Raw genomic sequence first — 17,060 nt, forward strand, 5'->3', positions numbered from 1 at the left:
GTAAACATAACTCTGCCCGAGTCGGGTGTCGAACCTCGAGCCCCCTTCTAGGTAGCCAAGCCAAGAAAAGTTCAAGCGCACTTAGCCTCTCGACCACGCTTCCCACTATACGAAATTGGACACCAGTAACGCATTGTCTGATCAACACAATCTCATTGAAACATCAAATAAACTATATAATTATATAATTATATTACAAATATAATCCTATATGAAACGTAATATCCGGATAATAGATGTGAAAAATAAAAAAAACAAAACAAACAAACAAACAACATTTCCAGTGTGTTTGGTGATTCCAGTAATAAATATGAATTGTTATTTTAATTAGTTTAAATAATTCTATCTATAAAAATATATCTCAATAACCTTATATGTAGCTTTAAATTTGTTTTTCACTCTTTAACTCACTACAGTTAGAATTTTGTTGTTGTAAAAATGTTTTGATGAATTTGCAAAAATTTAATATAAGTAAGTGGGGGTCTACCAAAAGCCAGAAAACATGGCAAGGGGGTCTCCGAGACATAAAAAGTTTGGGAACCACTGCTATAGACTATTGACTGTAGGGTTTGGTGTTTTGTTTTTATTTTCATTATCGGTCAAAATAGTTAAAATTAAAATTAATTTTTTTTATCATCTTTTGAGAAACCTATAAATTAGGAACTCTTTTGATGATTTTCAATTCGAAGGTTTTCTTGCACACTTTGATTTGTTTCTCTAGCCAGTAAAACTCTCATTTCAGCCATGAACGCTATCAGTATTATCGTCTTTGCTGCTGCACTTATCTACGGTATGGTTTTCGATTTTAAAATCTTCTGAGTAAGCTTAATGTTATGTCGCTTTCGTAATTAAATTGTCTAGACTCCAAGAGACAACTTTTGATTACAGAATACCACACAGTCAGCAAATCTGTTGCTCTTTTATTTATACGTTTTTAAGTTACGAGAAAATTTAGTTTTTAAATAATGAAATGAATACTTTCGGCAAGTTTATAGACTATTTAATGTTCTGGAATCTAGGTTAATTTTTATGTTTGATATTTAGTTGAAGAAAAGTCTTCTTAAAATTGTGGATGTTCGAATGCTGTACAGAATTGGCGTAGAGAGTTTGTAACATTGACGTCATAACATAGAACATAAAATAAAACATTTCCAATGGACTTCATACACCAATCGTAATCAAACACCATATAACTTTTCCATACAAATTACGATCTAATCTTAATCAACAATTGTTATCACGTGACATTTATTTTTCGTTGTTTTAACAATATTATCACGTGATCGTTCGTTTTGGTGAATGAGATTCATAAGAAATTTCAATTTATCATATCTTACAATTATTTTAATAATTTTAAATGTACTGTCAATTACTGTATCTATATTAAACGTTAAATACATTTCAAGTCTATTATAGAAAATGTTTTGAGCACTTTTTTTAAAACTTCAGCTGTCAGTGCCATCAACTGCCCCAGGTGTACCAATGAGAATGACTGGACGTCATGTACTGACACACAAACATGTAACGGAAATGATGACGTAAGTCTATCAAATTGACTCCATTGCTCTCCCTGTAATATAACAAATTACTCTGTATTTAAGGGCGCGGTGGCTGAGTGGTTAAGCGCTTGGCATCTGAACCTGAGGTCCTGGGTTCGAGTCTCAGTGAAGAATGTGATTTTGAATTTAGGGCGCTCCACCCAACTCTAATAGGTACCTGACTTCAGTTGAGGAAAGTAAAGACGGTTGGTTGTTGTGCTGGCCACAGGAAACCCTGCTCGTTAACCGTCGGCCATAGAAACAGATGACCTTAACATCATTTGCCCCATAGATCGCAAGGTCTGAAGGGGAAACTTTACTTTACTAGTCTGTATTTATTAACTAAACTTCTGTCTGTTATAGATTTCGTTTTGATTTTTATTGTTAAAGCTGTTAAGGTTGTTGAAGATGATGTGGTTGATTCTTGCATTATCATTATAATGAGACTCATCTATAAACTGTCTATTATGATAGAAATATTCGTATATTGCCATCTCTGTTACTAGACTATTTCTCCAGTCAGCCATCATGTCCCCAAATGCACACTCTCACATTTATCTGACTGAAGCTTCTAGTTTACAGTCCTAGCCCCAAGTATTTCAATGAGTCTGAAGTTTCTAGTTTACAGTCCTAGTCTCAAGTATTTCAATGAGTCTGAAGCTTCTAGTTTACAGTCCTAGCCCCGAGTATTTCAATGAGTCTGAAGCTTCTAGTTTACAGTCCTAGCCCCAAGTATTTCAATGAGTCTGAAGCTTCTAGTTTACAGTCCTAGCCCCAAGTATTTCAATGAGTCTGAAGCTTCTAGTTTACAGTCCTAGCCCCGAGTATTTCAATGAGTCTGAAGCTTCTAGTTTACAGTCCTAGCCCCAAGTATTTCAATGAGTCTGAAGCTTTTCTTCTGTAGTCGTAGCCATGACATCAACAAAGAGATTGAACGTTTAAAGAAGCAAGATATCTTAGTTCACTCGAGTTCACTCTTCATTTAGAATGTTTGGCCTGAATGTTGTAAAAAGCTGTTTTCCATTGTCCAAGCTTTCTTCCAATACTGAGAATTAAAATGCTGCTCTAAGTGTAGTACTGAAACTACTCCAATCAATGACCAGATTGCTACATCAAGCACTTTACTGGTGTCTGTCTTCTACTTTAAATTGTGATACTTCAACCACAAGTAAGAAATATGTCAACAGCAACATAGAAAGCTATTCCAATTACCCACATTGAGAGGGCTATTTATTATATTCTTTCTATGTTATAAAAATGCATGAGTTACCTTATCATGAATGAAAAAGTCTGTTACCAGTACACAACAGACATGTCTACGTGTCTCTAACGCCATCTTGTTTCCCTACCCACAGACATGCCAGCTGGTTGTTGAGAATGACAGCACCAGACACAGAGTGAACTACCATTGTACACACAGCCAGGTAATATTTGAGCTCAAACACATTGGTATTACGTATAGGGATCACATTCAGGAGCAAATATTTCCTGCTGTTAAAACATTCATCTGTTTAATGTACACACTTGTCCGCATTTTATTCAAAGAACAATAACCCTCTGCTCGTGCATATAAGTTTTTCTTAGAACATGCTTTGCATACAAGGACACATACACATCAAACACACATCACTGACATCACACCATACAAACACACTCCAACCACACATCACAAACACACACAAAAACACAAACGGACAAAAACAAAGACTTTGTGAACGTGTACCATTTTATTAAGGAGTCTTCTTTATAAACAAACCTCACTTGCCTGTATAAATAAATAATAAGTTTTAGAAGTTTCCTTTTTAAAATCTGCACATCTTTTTTTGGGTGGAGTACAAATACATTGGGAGGCGCAGTGGCTGAGCGTTAAAGCGCTTGCCTTCCGAACCGAGGGTCCCGAGTTCGCATCCTGGTGAAGACTGGGATTTTTAATATCGGGATCGTACTCGTAGTCCACTCAGCTCTAATGGGTACCTGACATTCGTTGGGGAGGGGAAAGGCGGTTGGTCGTTGTGCTGGCCACATGACACCCTCGTTAACCGTAGGCCACAGAAACAGATGACCTTAACTTCATCTGCCCTATAGACCACAAGGTCTGAAAGGGGAACTTACAAACGCATTGGCATTGTTAATATTTGCAAGTAGTCTTCTAGGGCAGTGCTGCCAACTTTTTTTTTTTTTTTTGTGCTTAGCAATCTCCACAAAACTTTTAAAGTCTAATGAAACTGATACTATACTTGTTCATCATGTACTGAGAGCCGAAACTTTGAGAAACCTTTATAGCACCTTGTTACGTCCAGATAGAACCTAGTCACGGACCAAATAGCAGGGCATCGAGGCTTGGGTATGGACCACAGTCGAAAGGTTGAACATTGCGGTTCTAGTGATATTGTTTCTTTATTCTGTTCGCCGGAACACGCCAGATATTTTTTTGTTTTCCGCCAAAATTGAAAATTTCTAATTTACTAACACCTTATCTGAAATTTTCTGTCAAAAGCAGTTATTATAAAAGTGCGTAATGCAATTACTCTTTGATTCATCATAATATATCATGTTAACAACAACAAGAACAGAACAACTGTTCCCTGGTCTATCAGACCATGAGATCATAAAAATACACAGTCAGATAAAAGCAGTAGCCAATATAAAACCCAAAATAAAAATCTTACTCTGGAATAAATGTAACCTAACACAACTACACCAAGCTGCATTAAACTTTCAACAAACATTCTTATTAGAAAAAGACATTAACCAACCAGTCGATGACCTCTGGAATTTCATTAAAAACCATCTTAAAAGCATTATAGAAAATCAAATACCAACTAAACACTCATCAAACGAAATAAATAAATGCTGGTTTAATAATAGACTAAAGAAGCTTTGTAAACAGAAGGAAAACCTATATAGAAAATTTAAAGAAACTAATGCAGAAAGAGTTTACAAAAAGTATATAAAAATTAAACACTTAACCCAAAAAGTAAGCAGACAGCTGCAGAGTGAATACATAAACAATGTAATATCTAAAGACAACAACAAAAACCTATGGTCATACATTAAGTCTAAGAAAATGGAAACAACAGGCGTAGCGCCATTAAAAGATGAACATAACATAATACATAATGATAATGAAACTAAAGCAAACATTCTAAACAAATACTTTGCATCAGCATTCTCAGCCCCAGGAGACAAAGACATATTACTGAATTTGAACCAAGTAGACAACATAGAAGATATAGTAGTACAAGAAAATGGAATTCAAAAACTATTAGCCAACACCAAACCAAATAAAGCTTCTGGACCTGATGGTATTCCAGCTAGATTACTCAAAGAACTAAGTAATGAGCTAGCCCCAGTGTTCAAAATACTCTTTCAGGCTTCACTTAACCAGGGCAGAGTACCAAAGGACTGGAAAGAAGCTAATGTCACCCCCCTATTTAAAAAAGGAGAAAAATCTGACCCAGGAAACTACAGACCAGTATCACTTACCAGCATCACATGTAAAATCCTAGAACACATAATATGTAGCAACATCATAAACCACTTAGACAAACATAATGTCCTCACACCATACCATCATGGCTTTAGGAAATATAGATCATGTGAAACACAACTAATAGGACTAATTGATGATTTTTCAAAAGGTTTAGATAATAGTGAACAAATAGATGCTATCTTACTAGATTTTTCTAAGGCTTTTGACAAAGTTCACCACCATAGTTTGCTTAAAAAATTAAAATATTTCGGCATTAATGGTCCACTGCATCAGTGGATTAAAGACTTTCTGATAGGGAGAGAACAAACTGTAATAATAAATGGCTCTAAATCAACACCGATAACAGTAAACTCAGGTGTACCTCAAGGAACAGTCTTGGGTCCACTACTATTTTTAATTTACATAAATGATTTACCAAATTGCATTACTTCAGGAACAAAAGTCAGATTATTTGCAGACGATTGCATAATATATAGAACAATAAAACCAACACAAGACACAGATATTTTACAAAGAGAATTAGATGAATTACAGAAATGGGAATCAAATTGGAGCATGTCTTTCCACCCAGAAAAATGTCAGTTGTTAAGAGTAACAAAAAAACTAAAACAAATTAATTCCACTTATCTTATTCATGGCAAACCAGTAACACAGACTAAAAACGCAAAATACCTAGGTGTTATAATAAATGAAAAACTGTCATGGAATCCACATATTGATGAAACTACAAAAAAAATCAAACAAAGCATTAGGATTTATTAAAAGAAATTTCTATAAATCAAATAAGAACATAAAACTAAAATGTTATTTAACCTTGGTTAGGCCAATAATAGAATATGCATCCTCTGTTTGGGACCCCTCAACTCAAGAAAACATTAAGAAACTAGAACAGACACAAAATAGAGCAGTGCGATTCATAACAAACGAATATTCACATTTGACTAGAGTAACACCTTTAGTAAAATCACTAAATTTAGAAAGCCTTCAGGACAGAAGGCTCAAAAGTAAAGTAGCAATAATACATAAAACACTGAACCATAATCTTCAAATACAAAAACAAAATTTAATAAAATACTCTGAAAGACACAAAGATAAAGGCACATTCCTCGTCCCATATGCTAGGACAAATTTGTACAAATACTCCTTCTTCCCTAGTGCTATTAGAGCATGGAATGGGTTGCCTGAGCTAGCCAGGAAAACCAGTGACTTGGCAGAATTTAAGTCATTGGTTAATATGCATGACTAAATGCATGACGCGTAGGACGTAATCATCTTCTTTTTTGAAGTAACGTCTGTATTATATAAGATAAGAAGATAAGATAACTGTTACACCGAACTAATGAAGTATTGCTGCATACTTTGCACAGAACTGTCAACAACATGAGACCCAACACTGTGACATCACTGTACATGGACACTGCACCTTCTGCTGCGACACCATCGCTTCTTGCAGAAATCAGAGAGAGGGACTCTTCGACTCTTGTAAGTAAAACGTGATTATACACGTGACAAACATATATACCACAAATTGACTTAAGTCCGTTTCAGCAGACAAATATAAAGTTTATTCGACAACAATAATAATAATACTGCACTCCTTGTTAGTGCTACAAGTCAAGAAAATCCTATCCCCATAACAGCGTATCAAAAATATCCAATACGTTTAACTCTCCAGACTATATTACAAATCACGTCCGCATCTCAGCGGGTAACACTGACTACACTGTACAGAATAATACTGATTAACTACTAGAAATACATGTCTCAAAAAGACCACAAGCATCAACTGCCAACTGAGACTGTGACACGAATTAAAAAAAAAACTAATGAAAGAATTTCCAAATGCAGTATTAAATGCTAGTTCACTAGTAGTAGAGTCAACTCATCACTTGACTTTAATCGTAGGGGTGCTGTGAATATTCGCGTAACCAAATACATACGATGCTTCCGGTCAGCAGCTTTTCTTAGCAGAATATCCAGAAAGAAGCTGGCCCATTCTTTCGTTTCGTCCATCTTGTCTTTGGACGGCCCTTTCTTCGTGCTCTCTCCACTGGACCTAGAAGGACGATTTAAAAATTGAATCATGTCTTACGATATGACAGAACCATCTCATTTTTCGTCTTCGTTTCAAAGTATTGACGAGTTACTATTATTTGCCAGCCCCAATGATGACTTGTAAAAGTAGTCACTTGTTTTCTTTCCCTGGTATCTGATACCCAGCAGTTTTCTGTAATATTTACTCTCAAAGGCTTGATTTCTTCTTTCAGCCTATGCTTTCAGTGTCAACTACGTAGACACAGAGTAACAAGTTTTTTTTTTCCTGTAACAACTTATCTAAGCAATAACTAAATCTAGATCTACGTTGATATTCCGAAAACATTCACTTCTGTACTAAACAAAATTCTTAATATATGCCCTTAGATAAAATAAGTAGTCTTAAAAGTTCATAGGTTAACATCTTAACATATATATATATATATATATATATATATATATATATATATATATATATATATTGTTGTGAACTGTTGTTGTGTATCAGATGTAATAAATAATACTAAAAAAATAGATATTTGTTATTAAACTAAATTGTAACTTATTGGAGTTTAAATCAATATCTTAACATTTTTAGTTGGAAAGTCAAGTCTTGATTCATGAATAATAATATCATTTGTTTGTTGTCACAGTGGCTTAAGTTTTCCTCACAACAACTCACATGACGTGATAGTTTGGAAAGGCAAGCGATCATCAGAAATAATATCACGGAGACATTTATTTCTGTTTAATTATGATGGTGGAGATGTATTTGAATAATATCACATTTGTAATAACAATAAACGTTTTATACGCAACGAAATTATATTGTTCAATTCTTTCATCTTGAAATGTAAATGGAGGGGGAAAAAGTCTTCATATATACATCTCATCTTCCGTTGAAGCTATAAGAAAGAAAAGTAATGATTAAATCATCCTTGAACTATCAGTTTCAAAAAATACCTAAAGAAAGGTGGTCGGAGCAATAGAGGTGCCCCAGAAAATGATTTAAATACCAACTGAAGCGACAGCTTGTTTTAACCGAGTGGTATCCGAATGAGACAGCTGGAGCCACAGCTTGCTTTAACCGAGTAAACTGACAGAAGCTGGTATCCAAATGAGACAGCTGGGGCCACAGCTTGCTTTAACCGAATAAACTGACAGAAGGTGGTATCCGAATGAGACAGCTGGGGCCACTGCTTGCTTTAACCGAGTAAACTGACAGAAGCTGGTATCCGAATGAGACAGCTGGGGCCACAGCTTGCTTTAACCGAATAAACTGACAGAAGGTGGTATCCGAATAAGACAGCTGGGGCCACAGCTTGCTTTAACCGAGTAAACTGACAGAAGCTGGTATCCAAATGAGACAGCTGGGGCCACAGCTTGCTTTAACCGAGTAAACTGACAGAAGGTGGTATCCGAATGAGACAGCTGGAGCCGCAGCTTGCTTTAACCGAGTAAACTGACAGAAGCTGGTATCCGAATGAGACAGCTGGGGCCACAGCTTGCTTTAACCGAGTAAACTGACAGAAGGTGGTATCCGAATGAGACAGCTGGAGCCACAGCTTGCTTTAACCGAATAAACTGACAGAAGCTGGTATCGAAATGAGACAGCTGGGGCCACAGCTTGCTTTAACCGAGTAAACTGACAGAAGGTGGTATCCGAATGAGACAGCTGGAGCCGCAGCTTGCTTTAACCGAATAAACTGACAAATGAGAGAACTAAAGATTTATTACAAAGGTAGTGGGATACACCCTTCAGACCAAAAGGAAATCTACAGCCGAGGACACACACGTAGACTGCGGAAAGAGAAACTAAACTATCAGATAACGGTTATGTCTGTGGTGGATATGAAACAAATATGTAGATCACAGCAAGGACTACGTAGCAACGTGAAGTACTGCTTTTTTAAAAAAATCTTTTTTTATATCATTATTATTTTTATTCAGTATAAGAATACATTACCAAAAACACACAAAACAAAACACTAAGCTCCTTCACAACAATTAGGGTTAAAATCGTTCAGCAATTGTTCAAACTTGACGATCATTTGGTTGTCTGTTGTTCTCTGTTGTAGACACATGTACGTACACATGTTAAATGAACGAAGTCCTTGACATTGAGATTCTTTCGTAAGGAACTGTCTTTAGCTTCTATGGTAGCCCGAAAATTCCAAGAAACATAAAGCTAAATGTTTTTGTTGGTGCATTTACCAATTGACAAGCATGAATTCCCATTGTAAATGTTTTTATGTCCAACAATGTGTACTTAGAACTGGGCTGCCTGGTCGTGCGGTTTGCACGCTGGTCTGTCATTCAGATTTATCGATGGTCCCGAGTTCAAACCCTGCCCGCTCCCATCCCCCGTCGTCCTGCGGGAGGTTTGGACTAGGAAGTAATTATCTTCAACTCTGAAGGAACATCCGAAAAATGTAAAACATTTTACAAACAAACATAATCAAGGCAAAGAATGTTCCTGTACATCACTTAGTCATCATCACGTCGTGTATAAGTGAAGACTGCACTCCTTCTCAGTCTTTTGTGACTTGGATTCAGTTCGACTACAATTGATTTCTTCATAAGGAAAATTTGAACTGTTTTGTGTTTTGGTTATTACGAATCTTTATTAATTACCATTATTAGAAAATTACGAAATATAAAATAAAAATGTTTAGTTTGTTATATTAATTGAACATTAATAAGGAATCTATTTATTTTACAAGGCTTATATCAACTCACTCTGTCTGTCTGTCTGTCTGGCCAAAAAATTGTATACGTTATAATTCATGGGCGTAGCCAGGGGGGGGGGTTTGGGGTTCAAACCCCCCCCCGAAATGAAATCCCCCCCCCCCCCGAAGGGGGGGAGTCGGAATTTAGTGACTGATTTTTTGCTTTGATTTTGTTTATTTTAGGTGAGATTTTAATACTAAACCATCACTTGCCCCAGTACAACCAAAGGGGTTTTGAGTTTAAAACCCCCTACCAGGGGGTTTTGAGTTTAAAACCCCCTACCAGGGGTTTTGAGTTTTAAACCCCCTACCTGGGGTTTTTGCAGTTAACTCCCCCTCTTCTATAAAACAAAACAAAAAAAAAATGCAAACGAAAATCCCCTAATTCCAAGAGCACAGTTAAGGAAGATTTTGATTTTAAAACCCCGTCTAAAATTTACGATAAACCCCCTCTTTAATATAAAAAAAAGCAGCTAATTACTCACTCAAAATGTTATGAGCCTGGCTAAATTGTTTTGACTCAGTTTTTAATTTAAACCCCACTTCAGCTGGGTTTGAAGGTAAAAAATATCTCTTTAGTAATAAAAACAAAGAAAATTATACACTAAAAATGTTATGAGTGTAGTCAAAGGGGTTTTGAGTTTAAACTCCCCTCCAGTGGGGTTTGAGGATAAATTTAAATACATCTCCAGTGTAAGAAAAAAAGCAAATTACGCACTCAAAATGCTATGAACGTTGCCGAAAGGGGTTTTGAGTTTAAACTCCCATTCAGAGGGGTTTGGTGCTAAAAATACATCTTCAATATAAAAAAAAAAGCAAATTACACACTAAAATTATTTGAGCGTAGCCAAGCCAATCGGGGGTTTTGAGTTTAAACCCTTCTTCTACAGATGGCTTTTTTTTAAAGTTTAAAACCCCTCCAGATGGTTTTGAGTTTAAGATCCCCCTACAGAGCATTTTGAGGTGGAAAACCCCCAACAGAAGATTTTGACGTTAAAACTTCTCTTTTCGATATAAAATCTAAAGCAAACTACAGTCACTTAATTCCAAGAGTGTATTCAAGAGAGGTTACACATTTTTACCAGTGGCAGGGCTCCATTAATAAACTGCAGTGAATAGTCATCTACCGAAATCGAAAAACACTAAATGTAGCTCAACCAAAATGGCTAAGACGGATTTTAGGAGTCAGTTATAGAGATCGGGTTTAAATCAAGGAAATCCTATGCCGAACTGGGAGTCGACCCCTTAGTAAGATTGTGAGAGAACGACGCATGAGGTTTGCGGGACATGTTCTCCGACAAAATGAATTAAGCATAAGTAGAGTTGCAATGATATCCTAGTACAACTTGACGCCACTCATTCATGGAGGTCCTCATAGTAGATGGGAAGAGGCTTCAGACATTACCAGTGACAGATTTTTATGGAAACAGCTTGACGTCAAATGCTCCGAACGGCGTAGGAGGGTCTAAGTCAGTAAGAATATCACATTAGGTTTTTGAAATAAAACTTTTTAATAGCAGGAAAATGCAGTGTAGATACCTCAGAATATGCATTTTGTTGGCTTTCAATACCAGAAATAGTGCTTGGCGGCGGGGCTTCGCCCCGCGATGAGGAGCTCCTAGCGCTCCCCCAGACCCTCTTGCTAGTAATGGCGGGGAGTCTACAATTTTATGAAAACAGCTTGATGGCAAATGCGCCGAACGACGAGGGAGGGTCTAAGTCAGTAAGAATAGCACATTAGGTTTTTGAAATATAACTTTTTAATAGCAGGAAAATGCAGTGTAGATACCTCAGAATATGCATTTTGTTGGCTTTCAATACCAGAAATAGTGCTTGGCGGCGGGGCTTCGCCCCGCGATGAGGAGCTCCTAGCGCTCCCCCAGACCCTCTTGCTAGTAATGGCGGGGAGTCTACAATTTTATGAAAACAGCTTGATGGCAAATGCGCCGAACGACGAGGGAGGGTCTAAGTCAGTAAGAATAGCACATTAGGTTTTTGAAATATAACTTTTTAATAGCAGGAAAATGCACTGTAGATACCTCAGAATATGCATTTTGTTGGTTTTCAATATCAGAAATAGTGCTTGGCGGCGGGGCTTCGCCCCGCGCTGGGGGAGCTCCTAGCGCACCCCCGGACCCCTTTGCTAGTAATGGCGGAGAATCTACAATTTTTCCACCAACTCATGGAAGAACCTATTCTAGGGCACAATAAACGTCTTCCGAAAGAATGAAAGGTCAGAATGTAATAAAGATTTTGTATGCACACACACACACACACACACACATAAATAGATTTTTTTTTTCGCCGGGGAAGGGGGGGGCGGGGGGGGGGGAGAAAAAAATTCACCCCCCCCCCAAAACCCCCTCCCGAAAAAAAATCCTGGCTACGCCCATGCGTTATATCTCCAACACCCACTCTCGGATCAAGCTGAAATTTATCACAATTATTTCTTTTACCTAACAATACAAGAATCCATTTTTTTTAAATTTAAAAATTAGTTAATTAATTATTGGTAATAAAGCACATTTTTTGTTGGTATCTCAAACAAGGGAAAGAACTAGTACTTGACTGAAGTGGTGGTATAAGCTGAACTAGTCCCCTTTGTATTAGGCTGCCGTCTCAGGCTTAGTGAACACAAGCATGAAATAGAAACAATAGATAACTATATACAATCTTCCATGTTCATAGACTCTTCGCAAGCAGAGTGGTTACCTCGATGGCTTGAGAAGCCTGAGAAAGATTTTGCCCACAAGTTTTAATTCAGATTGTCCCCTTTAATTTATTTTACTTTATTTATATCAATGCTTTTTATTGTTAGATCTAGTTAGTTCTTATAAAGACAAGATCCACAAGGGACATAAAACACACTACGGTCTACGCCATGATATAAGGAACATTTATGCCAAGTTTGATCAAGATTGGTCTAACGGTTTTGATTTCTAATCGGGACATGCACACAAGCATACATACATACATACTCTTTACATTCTACTTTATGTATTAGATTAAAAGAGCAATCACAAGCTAATTCAAATCAGTATTTAAATTTGAAGTATGTATACACGTGCAACGAACAGAGCCGGATTTAGTCTTGATAAGGCCCTAAGCTATTTGAGATATAGATCCCCGTGAAATCAACATAAGGCAATTATTCCATTGCTGTTTATTCAAAATGGTTACAACTAACTCTGGAAATACTTTTTTTTTTTTGGGGGGGGGGGGGGGGGAGGGGCCCATCGCAAGTGAGGACCAGCTGTAACTTGTGTTGCCTATAGGTGGCCTAAATCCATCACCGACAAGGGAATATAATTCATAACTTGCTATCCGGAGCTACATTAGAAGCAAATACAACAGTAATGAATGAGTAATGTTGATATTATTGTGTATGTAAGTATTCAGAAAAAAAAGCAAAGAAAAGTAAATGAGAAGACGACTTTTATAATTAAATATAAGTATACATTTTGTGTTCTTTAAATTGTTACTCGCTCATCTCCCTTGTATCAAGGTCATGTTGGAACTCTTATCAAGTATAGAAGTATCTGGTTGATTCCTGTGTGATTTCCTGTGTCAAGAAAATAAAAAAAAAACAAAAAAAAAAAAAACACATCTCAAGCAATTCTTTATCAAAGTTTTATTTTGAACAAAAAAATATTAATAATTGCAAAAAATTTTTTTTAAAATTAGGTTAAAAATGTTGATTTGCGTTTCACTAATGGTATAAATTGGAAGCTGAGTTTGTCGCTTTTACAAATCGGAACGTTCCTCTAACACGTGACACATACATACACATATACATACTTCTACCGCGTAACGAAAACTCAACTTTTCAGCCATGAACTCAATTAGCCTCGTTGTTTTTGCTGCTGCTGTTATTTATGGTATATATTAGTTTTTCTATCTTAAAATTAATTTCAATGCTTTCATTGTAGTGTTGTAACATTCCGTCGTGTTTAACGTGTATCTAACTTTATAAGACATTGATCAGAATAGGACGACATGTTCAGAAAGAGTAACATCTTGCGCTAGACTAGTTTGAAATATTAGAGATTTGAATAAAATACATTTCTGATAGATTGCACTATAGAAATAAAAAAAAAATCTGTTATTTAATATATTAAGTAGTTATATTAATATTGATACACTGATGTTTTTTTTCACTATTATCCCCTGCTGACTGCTTCCAATAAAGAAAGCGATTTTTTTTCTTTGATTTGAAAATTATTTCCAGTATTTAAATTGTACAGTGGCTTTTTAGTTATTTGAGATATATTAAAACGAGAGCGTGATAGAACAAGACTTGTTATAATTATTTAATTACTATAAGTATTCAACAGTATTTCTCTACTCCAGGTGTCAGTGCCATCACCTGCCCCAGGTGTACAAATGAGAATGACTGGACGACATGTACTGACACACACACATGCAATGGAAATGATGATGTAAGTATGTGTGTGCTTTATGGATAGCGTCAAGCCGACACGCCAGTAACACACACACACACACTAATGTATTTGAATTAGAAAACGTTTTTGCCGATTAAAACTTAATAACATTATGAAACTAAAATTAATCGGTCAAAGAGTCAATAAATAATTTTAATTTTAGGTATTGTTGTGTATTTATGTTACTTGTTTTGTGTTGTGAACTGATCTATTCTAGTGTGTCAAAATGTCATGGTGTCCAGGTCAGTTTGTGCGTGTGTGTGTACTGTGTTATTGTGAACTGTTTTGTCATTCTTGTTCAATAAAGTCTAGCATCAAGACATGTCTTCCTGTAGTTTTTTAAAGGGTCACTACAGGTATGCACGTTGATTCCAGTTGCTGTCTATGTAACTTTCCCAGCACCTGCCTCCTTTTTTTTTCTCATCTTTGAATCATCCGAATACTTATTGGCTCCCTTGTGAAGGCCTCGTCTTAGTCACAGAAATGTCTAGGATTAAAGAAACCTCAATAAAGGATGTAAATTTTAACGAAGATGATCAGGCTTTTCGTAACGGTCAGAGGAGACTGGAGAGCCAATCTCTCATGCTTCACCGATGGCAAAACTATTTCATAAATCTTAAGGGCGTCGAGTCTTTAAAACATATCTAATTATTGTAGGGATTCTTCTATTTGTGTACCAACCACCACTGAAGATTAAATTAATCATTCTAAAGGGTACAACACTAAGTGCTGCACCAACCACGCTAAATAGTACACATCCAACCACTCTTAAAGAATGCTGCTCCAGCCATCCAGGAGAGTGCTACTTATAAACAAGGCGCGAGGTGCAACAATTTTTATTTCTGAACCAAAGCCCGCCATTTAGCGCGAATGCATACAAATAAGAGTTTGAATTTAGTGTTCTCGTTGGCCAAAAATACAAATGAAAAACAAAAACAAAACTAAACAAAACAAAACAAACAAACAAAAACTACAAATACTTTTTAAAACTGTCCTTTTTTTTCATTTTTTTTGCTGTCATCTTTTTACAACCTTTTTGAAAGCATATGTTTACCTTGATATGCTAACAAATCAGCAGAAGATCTGCGCGTCATAGCTTAGCTCATCCTGCATAGCAGACGACACTTAAGGCATAATGTTTTCTCCCAACAGACTTGCCAACTGGTTGTAGAGAATGACGGTACCAGACACAAACTAGCCTACCATTGTACACAAAGCCAGGTAAAATACTGTTTGTACAGTGTTTAAGCTAATATAAGGTTCATGTTAAAGAATCAAATATTTAGTTACGTTAAAAAAATTGCACAGGCTGAGCCCGAATGTAAAAGGAGAATTGGACCTAAGACCAGCTACCCTATCCTGTAGAAATATCACCAGCTACACAAACACCAAACAGCTAATCGACAGCGCAGCCCTGGGAGAAGATGGACCTCCAGTTGGAAGGTCTGTGACGCATGTCGGTGAAAGCCCGAGTGAACTGGAAGCTTACAGGCAGAATACCATCGTTTCCACCGGGGCCATCACCACCATCGTTACGTGGGGACAGCTGGAGAGACTTGCCCAGTTCCGAGACGCATGGATAAAACTGTTGGTGGTCCATTCCCGGGAGAGGAGAGATGATAGATGAAAACAAAATACTTAAGATGACAATTAGCTTAACTTAGTGTCCAACTATCATTTAATGTACATATAAATAAAGCTAAAGCAAAAAAAAAATGCTATTAAAAACATTTACAACACTTGTTTAAATAAAACTCCACAGAACTGTCAACAACACGAGACTCAGCACTGTGATATCACTGTACATGGTCACTGCAACTTCTGTTGTGACACTATTGCTGCTTGCAGAACTCAGAGAGAGGGACTCTTTGACTCCTGTAAGTAAATCATAGTTTGATTAGTCAAAAAGTACAAATATGTAAACTGTAGTAATGTTAGTCCAGCAGTCTCCGCCCATATTGGCTTACTCTGATTGATCTTCTTGAAGCTTTATATTTTAGAGTATTTTTTTTAAATTAGCTTATATCAACTTACTCTGTCTGTCTGTCTGTCTGGTAAAAAGTTTGTAGAATTTGTTTCTCCCACACCCATTCTTGGATCAAGTTGAAAATTTGCACACTTATTCATTGACATAGACAAGACATGAATCAATTCATTGACATAGACAAGACATTAATCAATTCATTGACATAGACAAGAAATGAAAAAAGTAATCAATTAGACAATCAATAAATAAAAATACTTAATTAGTGAATTAATTATTGGCAATTATTTTATTTGATATCGCATAAGAGAAATAAGAGAACTTCTGTAATAATAAGATAAGATTAAAGAGAAAAAAACAACTTTTTTTTATTTAATAAAAATAATGATTAATTTTTTTTTATTTTACAGTGATGTAACAAGTGCCCTAACAAGTCAGTGAGAGAGCCAAAAGTTTGAGAGTTCGTCTGTTGTTTACTAGATTAGATTTTACATTATCACGTATGCCGGTGTGACTTTTTTTTTATATTAATAAAATTCAATCTGAAACAAAGATGTAGAATTAGCTTTTGTTTTTATATATTATATCATTATATATGATGCTTTAAACCAATTTATTCCTAACCCTAACCCTAACTTCAAATTTTTGGATTATCCGAAGTTAATATACGGTTTCAAAATGCCTTCATTGAAGAAAGAGGCTTCAGTTTCAGTCTGTATGTTAATGTATTTTTCAAATTAAATATTATTTTCAAATATATACATTATCTTAGGAGGGTAGACATCCTAGGTTAAAGAGCCCTTCTTGCCCGAAGCTTATTGGTTTAAGCACCAGTTGCTC

At 36.1% G+C, this 17,060-nt stretch overlaps 2 protein-coding genes across 2 annotated transcripts; both read left to right on the forward strand.

Annotated features, from left to right (window-relative positions):
- The first annotated feature begins 634 nt into the window (after positions 1-634).
- On the forward strand, positions 635-7,888 carry LOC106055611 (uncharacterized). The gene is made up of 5 exons (XM_013211932.2): positions 635-790; positions 1,450-1,538; positions 2,894-2,962; positions 6,399-6,513; positions 7,719-7,888. Exons 1-5 carry the CDS (start codon positions 745-747, stop codon positions 7,724-7,726), a joined length of 327 nt encoding a protein of 108 aa, XP_013067386.2. The 5' UTR covers positions 635-744; the 3' UTR covers positions 7,727-7,888.
- Positions 7,889-13,513: 5,625 nt separating this feature from the next.
- LOC106055609 (uncharacterized) lies at positions 13,514-16,772 on the forward strand. Its single transcript, XM_013211930.2, has 5 exons — positions 13,514-13,672; positions 14,145-14,233; positions 15,389-15,457; positions 15,999-16,113; positions 16,631-16,772. Exons 1-5 carry the CDS (start codon positions 13,627-13,629, stop codon positions 16,636-16,638), a joined length of 327 nt encoding a protein of 108 aa, XP_013067384.1. The 5' UTR covers positions 13,514-13,626; the 3' UTR covers positions 16,639-16,772.
- The last annotated feature ends 288 nt before the right edge of the window (positions 16,773-17,060 follow it).

Source organism: Biomphalaria glabrata, chromosome 15 (genome assembly GCF_947242115.1).
Source record: "Biomphalaria glabrata chromosome 15, xgBioGlab47.1, whole genome shotgun sequence".
Taxonomy (NCBI): domain Eukaryota; kingdom Metazoa; phylum Mollusca; class Gastropoda; family Planorbidae; genus Biomphalaria; species Biomphalaria glabrata.

Excerpts from the sequence above, each read along its gene's own strand:
- LOC106055609 (XM_013211930.2), top strand. The coding sequence starts at position 13,627 with ATGAACTCAATTAGCCTCGTTGTTTTTGCTGCTGCTGTTATTTATG. Across the intron at positions 14,234-15,388 it reads CATGCAATGGAAATGATGAT|ACTTGCCAACTGGTTGTAGA; the intron begins GTAAGTATGTGT and ends TTCTCCCAACAG. Across the intron at positions 15,458-15,998 it reads ACCATTGTACACAAAGCCAG|AACTGTCAACAACACGAGAC; the intron begins GTAAAATACTGT and ends AAAACTCCACAG.
- LOC106055611 (XM_013211932.2), top strand. The coding sequence starts at position 745 with ATGAACGCTATCAGTATTATCGTCTTTGCTGCTGCACTTATCTACG. Across the intron at positions 791-1,449 it reads TGCTGCTGCACTTATCTACG|CTGTCAGTGCCATCAACTGC; the intron begins GTATGGTTTTCG and ends TTAAAACTTCAG. Across the intron at positions 2,963-6,398 it reads ACCATTGTACACACAGCCAG|AACTGTCAACAACATGAGAC; the intron begins GTAATATTTGAG and ends TACTTTGCACAG.